Source organism: Penaeus monodon, chromosome 10 (assembly GCF_015228065.2).
Source record: "Penaeus monodon isolate SGIC_2016 chromosome 10, NSTDA_Pmon_1, whole genome shotgun sequence".
Lineage (NCBI taxonomy): Eukaryota > Metazoa > Arthropoda > Malacostraca > Decapoda > Penaeidae > Penaeus > Penaeus monodon.
This window is the reverse complement of record NC_051395.1, coordinates 12107766-12115265: the sequence shown is the minus strand read 5'-3', so window position 1 is coordinate 12115265 and position 7500 is coordinate 12107766. Positions and strand designations below refer to the sequence as shown.

Sequence of the window (7500 nt, the reverse complement as noted above, 5' to 3'; positions counted from 1 at the left end):
TGGTTCAAGGATGGCAAGAAACTTCCTTCTGGCCATCGCTACAGGACCTTCCATGACTTTGGCATTGTTATCCTGGACATTCTCTACTGCTACGAGGAAGACTCAGGCGTGTATGAAGCCCGTGCTGTCAACAAGCTTGGCGAGGACAAGACAACTGCTACCCTGAAGTGCCTTAGCAAGACCAACCTCATCCTCACACCTCAGGTGCCCAAGGGAATGGAAGGCGGCCTCCAGAAGCTCCAGACTTTGGAGGACACTGCCTGGATGCGTCGCGAGTCCGTCACATCTGACAGAGTAGGCATGGCACCCAAATTCACAGTTCCTCTGAATAACATTGACAACATGAAGGAGGGAGAGAATGCTCACTTCGAGGCCCGCCTTGTGCCAACCGATGACCCTCGCCTGAAGGTCGAATGGTACTGGAATGGAAAGCCAATGAAGTACAGCTCTCGCATCCGTCAGTTCTGTGACTTCGGCTTTGTAATCATGGAGGTTTCCCCAGTTTACCCTGAGGATTCTGGTGAGTACATGTGCCGTGCTTACAATGACTATGGTGAGGCCGTCACAAAGGCTTATCTGAAGTGCGAGGGTAAGCGCTCTGTCATTCTCGAAAGTCAGCTTCCTAAGTCCATGCAGAAGGGCATGGAAAGGATTGCTGAACTGGAAGGCCTCATGATCAAATCACCTGATATGGGCACTCCGTCCGACTCTGGACAGGCACCACAGTTCATGACGCAGCCTCAAGATTGCACCATCCTTGAGAACCAGCTGGCGCACTTCGAGTGCCGCCTTCTGCCAGTGGGCGATCCTTACCTCCGTGTAGAGTGGTATCATAATGGACGCCCACTGAGGGCTGGGTCTCGCATCAAGACCATCAATGACTTTGGCTATGTCATTCTGGAACTTGCTGGTTGCTATTCCAATGATTCTGGCACTTACACATGCAGGGCGATCAATAAGCATGGCGAGGCTTCCGTCGAATGTAAGTTGATTGTTACCAGCAAGAGTGGAATTATACTTGATCCCCAGGCTACTTCCAAGTTCAAGGGATGCACAGAGTCCATCCAGAAACTGGAAGAGAGCATGTACAAGAAGGAGAGGGCTCCCGATGAGGAAGAAAAGCCGTGTCCACCAAACTTTGTCACTCAGCTGGAGAACATCACCGACTTGGTTGAGGGACAACCTGCTCACTTCGACTGCCGTGTCGAGCCTGTGGGAGACCCAACTATGCGCATCGAATGGTTCCATAATGGTATGCCACTTGCTGCTGGCTCTCGTGTACACATGATGGATGACTTCGGCTTTGTCGTCCTTGATCTGGAATGGACCTTCGCCCGTGACACAGGTGAGTACATCTGCCGTGCCACGAACAAGTGGGGCCAGGCAACCACCAAGGCCACGCTCAATGTCCGCTCTAAGCATGGCGTTGACCTCAGCACGCAGCTGCCTCAGGGCATGACTGCTGAGAAGCTGAAGGAGCTGGAGCGCGGACCTCTCACTGAGAAGTACGACGCCGACGCCGAGATGACTCCCCCCAAGTTCACCGTCCCCATCAAGAGCCAGAGCATGCAGGAGGGAGAGCGCGCGTTCTTCGAAGCCCGCGTCGAGCCACGCAATGATCCTAATCTGCGCATTGAATGGTACCACAACGGCAAGCCTCTGCAGTCTGGTCACCGCTTCAGGACCAATTTCGAGCTGGGCCATGTGACCCTCGAGTTGCTTCACACCTACGCCGAGGACTCCGGTGAATACGTCTGCCGTGCGTACAACAAGCTCGGACAGGACATCACCAGGGCTTCTCTTAAGTCCAAGGGTAAGTAAACCCTCATGAGATAATTATCCTTTCCTATCGTATTATTTCCATTTTATTAATCTGTGGACCATCTTTATGAGCCGTAAGACAAACTATTGAAACTCACTACATCCGTTTTTTTTTACAGCCAGCCAGTCCGTTGTGCTTCAGTCGCAAGTGCCGAAGGGCATGAAGACAGGCCAGGACTTCGCCTCACAGATGGAGGAAACCCTCAAGAAGTACTGCAAGGAAGTCATGCTGACACAGGAAGACATTTACGAGCCCGAGAAGAGGCAACCACCTCGCTTCGTGACTCACATCAAGGACGTGAGGGATCTCCAGGAAATGGCGGAGACCAAGTTCGACTGCCAGCTGGCTCCTGTCGGCGATCCGCACATGAAGGTCGAATGGTTCTTCAATGGCCGTCCTCTGCCCTACAGTACGTCTAAAAGCGATTTGTTTAAACAAAAAAAAAAAGAAATCAAATTCACAACACACACACACGCACGCACGCACGCACGCACGCACGCACGCACGCACACACGCACACACACACACAGACACACGCACACACACACACACACACACACACACACACACACACATATACATATATATATATATATATATATATATATATATATATATATATATATATATATATCATATATATTTACTTATTTATTTATTTATATATATATATATATATATATATATATATATACATAAATACATACATACATACATACATATATATATATTTTTTAATTTATTTATTATTCATTTGTTTACCTTTCATATACACAAATAGCATTTCGAATTGCACCCCATGATTCTCCCAGCCACTGATCTGTTCTTTTGCCCGTCCGCAGAGAACCGCTTCACCCCCATCTACGACTTCGGCTACGTCGCCTTGGTCATGAACTGGGTGTTCGGCGAGGACTCCGGCGAGTACCTCTGCCGCGCCACCAACAAGTGGGGCATGGACGAGACCCGCGCCACGCTGAAGGCCACAGGGCGCCCCGGTGTCATCTACGAATCCCAGATCCCCAAGGGCATGCAGTCCCTCGAGAAGATCAGGGAGCTCGAGGCATCCTGGTCACAGTACGTTGATGATTTTGCCTTGTGTGTTTGCCAAAGCTTGAATATTGCAGGGGTGTAATGTTAAGGGAAAATGTTAGAAATCAATGAGAGTAAAGTTGGTATTAAGATACTTCGGGAATTATAATTACTTCGGTAATGTATATAAAGGAAATAACCGAAACAGTAATGACAATGGTTCTTCTGCTGATATTGATAATAACGATGATAATCAAGATAATAATATGATGAAAATATTAAACGTTAAATCTAAAATGATAATCCTGTTTGACTACAATATAAGTTAGCAATGCTTATAAAAATGCGATTCTTTCCTGTGCGACAGAACCCACGAAGCCCAGGTGGACGAGGAGAAGCCACGCGTGAAGCCCGAGGTTCTGAAGAAGCCCGAGAGCCTGGTGGTACAGGAGGGCGACTGGGCCCGCTTCAGCGTCCGCATCTCTGGCTACCCCAAGCCACGAGTCATGTGGATCGTCAACGGTTCCACTGCCATGAGCGTGAGTGCTTCTTTAATAGTTTTCACCCCTATATTCCCGTGTAGTTCTAAGGTATCTGAAACAATTAATAGTGTATAGATCTGCGTAATTCTAACAGACGATAAGTCAATACGAGACTCCTTCCTCATCCCTCAGGGTAACCGCTTCAAGATCTGGTACGATGGTCTGTTCCACCTCGACATCCCCAAGACCCGCCAGTACGACAACGGCAAGGTCGAGGTTATCTGCCGCAACTCCCTGGGCGAGTGCTACGCCTGCTGCGACCTCAAGGTGATGCCACGCCAGGACGACTACCGCGCTGTCCTCAAGAATTCACCGAAACGTAAGTGCGGCGTCTTAGAAGGAGGCTAGTCGAGGGGGCGAGGCTCTGCGAGATGGATCCCGCTTTGTGCAGTCGTCCTGGTTATCTTGACATCAGCCTTGACTTTGTACAAGGCAGCGATCCTAATCTTCGGCCTCGTGTCTTCGATGAAGTTGCTTTTTTCATCCATCATCAGCCTCTCTCTCACTATCGCTTTGAGGTAATATCGAATCTCTTCCAGGGTTACAGGATCGCTTGGGGACAGATCTGGCAGCTGTGGCAGTTATTTTATATATTCATAACATTTTATTTCTCTGTTCTTAATTCTTATTCTGCGTGTATGTGTCCTCCAAACTGTGGTTCTATGGTGGCCGCTAACACGCTTGTCAAAATTGTACCTAGCAGATTGGCGCCTTATCTGCTAGGTTAGTTTTGGTTTGCGTGTCACATTCCGCCTGTTACGCAGTTTCAGGGAAGCTATACAGCACTTCTCGTTAGACTTTCATTGCTAACCACACGAGCGCTACACTTATGACTTTATTCTAATTTCTTCACAATTTATTACACAATTTATATCCTTACGTCACTCAAAACTAACAACATTCCCCTACAAATCCAAAATTTTATTTCTTCATTTTCTCATCATTATTATTATTTGGTAAGTCGGCAAAGGTAAGAGTTAAGCGGTCTGAGTTCCGAGTGCCATGTTGTGTTTTCCTCTCCCACGTATAATTAGTTTCCTCTTTAGTTTACTTTTGATTGTTTAGTCCGTCACTCCTTCCCATTGTCCTTCCTCTGTACTAGTTCACTAATTTAATTACTAGAAGTCACTAATGATTTTTGCCTCTTTCCAAAGGCCTGTGAATCCCGCCTGACTATGTTGTTTTTATTTGCATTTCTTTGAAAATCATTTTCTTCATGCTGGTATTGCTGTGCCCTCTGCATGTTGTTGATATTATACTTCCTTCACATATTCCATTCCACAGGTTTATTCTTGACTGAAGTGATGACCAATGATCAAACCACATATTTCCTCAATACATTTGCTGTCTGTCTTATAATACAGTCACACTTTTGTTCAAAGGAACACGTTTCTATCACCTGTTTATCAAATATTGTCACCCTTTTTTCACCTGTGTGCTGCACTTGCCACCTCTAGTCGAGTAGCTTCCCCATAGTTCCTACAATCATTTGCTAGAATTACCAGTTACCCTGTTGTTGTTCTGTTTGATTCCCTGTTAGCCAGAGTTCGGTGGTGGCTTGAGCATGCGCCCTGCCGTGCTGGCGGGAGGGCGGGCCATAACATGTGATATTTTTGTAGCCTGGTATGACTATGACCTCAAGAGTTACCAGAAGGAACGCCAGGAAACTGAGCTTGACCGTGTCTTCGAGGAGAGGATCGACAGTGATTATTCCATCCTCCATGAGTCCAAATTCGGCGAATACATGGCCAGACCAGTCGATAAGACTGAAGAAACCGAGTGGCAGAAACTCGCTCGTGAAAAGAACGCAGGAGAAAAGATCAAGCAGGTCGGTTTGTAGTAAATGTCTATATATCTTTCATATCATTGTTCAATATTGAAAGTATATAGAGTCAGTGCCCCTTATTTTTCCTCAATCAAATATTCTTTTCAGGTTGGATAAAAGTATATATTGTACTTCCTATTTACTTTTCAGTCATGTGACTGTAATGTTGATAATAGATAAAAAAAAGGTTTATGCATGAGTTTAATGTCCACACCTTTGCACCTCGGCAGCTGGAGGACACGAGGAGGGTGAACCGCAAAAACAAGGACGTGAAGATGTTCGCCTCCCCGCTCGAGCACGCAGCCCAGCACTCCCTGGCGAAGGGCATGGCATCTCGCTACGAGGAGCAGCTGTAAGTACAGGCATTCGGCCGCGCCCTTTGTGGCAGCATGAAAGTGAGCGTGCCATGTATGCGGGAGGCCGAGCCGGGTCATAGGTCGGGGAATAGAGGCTCGGTTATCCTCCTCCTTCCCTGGCACATGGCGCCGTGGCTTCGCTCGGTCGTTTCTTCTCTTGTCTCGGAGATGACTACATTTTAACGCAGTAATCGCAACTTCTTTTCATGGGGTATCCAATCTGCAGAAGCCTGGACAGCATTTGAGTACTTCTTAGAACTAGAATGCAATGGCTGTTTTTACAATTATTACAATAATTTATTTAACATACACTTCATCAGTACTCATTCATCTTAACGCTAGAGAAACAAACACCTCGTAGTCAAGGAACATTTTTTTCATTCACTCTTAAAGTTGGCATCGCGAGATTGCACTAACCTCCATACTGACTATATTACCGGCATTCCTACAGCGACACAGTGTCTGCCAAACAGCAGCAGCCGCTTCAAAGGCCAAAGAGGATATTAAGGTAGCAGAAATTTTTGATTTCAAAGTGGGATGTACCTTCATTGTTTTCGTTTTGTTATCGAATTTGTTTTATTTCGTTGATCTACGTTTCGAGTCTCGATTTTTTTTATTTCTCTCTTTATCATTTCTTTGTCCTGTTTGCTGTTACGTTCAGGACGAGTTTTATTTATTCTGCATAGTGATAATTTAGTTGTTTCAGTTTATTTATAAGTTTTTATGACTCTAACTCTTCATTTATTTTTCCTGGTCTGCATTCTGTTTAAGTTTCAGTTTTTAATATGTATATATATCAAAATTGTTAATGTCTGAGTTCATATTTGTAAACATTTGTTGATGTTTGAGTTTTATTTCACATGAAATTATAATGTTAACTGTGGTCCCTTTCGTGGTAGATATTCCTTGCGTTCGTCCCACTATGCCTCGTGTCGTTCGTTGACAACACCTCTGTCTCGGTCTCCATTGTCACGTCACCAAGTAGAGCACAGTCGCCCTGTAGTTTGCATGATTACGAGTGCCAGAATACACACAGTTTCGCCAGAAGCCACGATAAGGATAAAAAAAAGCTTTATTCACAGGGGGTCAGTCTCATGGGATTGGCCATGGCCAGTTTCATGTGTTTTAAGATTTGCCGCTTGTCCTTCTCATGGTTTTGCATAACATGCACTTACATTTTAATTCCATATATTTGTGTCTTTGATGTATGGGGTTCAGTATCATTGTAGGATAAGTGAATATATATAAACTCACGCACACGCACACTCGCATACATGCACACCCATACACACACTCGCATACATGCACACACACACACACACACACACACACACACACACACACACACACACACACACACACACACACACACACAGGCACGCGCACACGCAACTGACAACAGTTCCTGAAGAAATATTCAGATATTACTTCCAAATTTTAATCTGAACAACCAAGTCGGCAGTATAGTATTACTGAGCTCGGTAGAAGACTTTTCAAAGGAGAATCTTGCATTGTCTAATATGGATTGTTCATTTTCTCCTCGACCAAAGGGAGACCAAGGATGTGCGCCATGAGCAACAGTACCCACCAAGGGAGCCCGAGCCCTCCGAGTCGACGGTGCACGGCAAGGAGGTGAGTGACTTCGCCCAGACAGGACTGTTGGTTGTCGTTCTCTTGTTTACATTGGCTTTGAGTAGGAAACAGTTGTCTTAAGTATTATTGGAATCATACATGATATATTCCTTCTTCCTCAGATCCACACTGCCACGCAGAAGCAGACTCAGAAGGAGATCCAGGGAGACCTTGAGATCACTCGTAAGATCACGGCCACAGAGACCACTGAGATGGAACACACCGGCAAGACCACCGAGCGCATTGTCGAAGGGCCTCCCCAGAAGCCCGCCAAGCCTCCGTTCTTCACCAGGA

General features: G+C 46.0%; 1 protein-coding gene across 1 annotated transcript in view; it reads left to right on the top strand.

Annotated features, from left to right (window-relative positions):
- LOC119577527 (titin-like) overlaps nucleotides 1-7500 on the top strand; it is a 135086-nt gene that overhangs the window by 29699 nt on the left and 97887 nt on the right. The window contains 10 exon segments of the mRNA XM_037925121.1: nucleotides 1-1813; nucleotides 1941-2231; nucleotides 2665-2896; nucleotides 3219-3390; nucleotides 3526-3712; nucleotides 5013-5221; nucleotides 5449-5570; nucleotides 6026-6082; nucleotides 7125-7206; nucleotides 7329-7500. The exon segment at nucleotides 1-1813 is cut by the window's left edge and continues 609 nt beyond it; the exon segment at nucleotides 7329-7500 is cut by the window's right edge and continues 708 nt beyond it. Coding sequence (XP_037781049.1) covers nucleotides 1-1813; nucleotides 1941-2231; nucleotides 2665-2896; nucleotides 3219-3390; nucleotides 3526-3712; nucleotides 5013-5221; nucleotides 5449-5570; nucleotides 6026-6082; nucleotides 7125-7206; nucleotides 7329-7500 — 3337 coding nt within the window.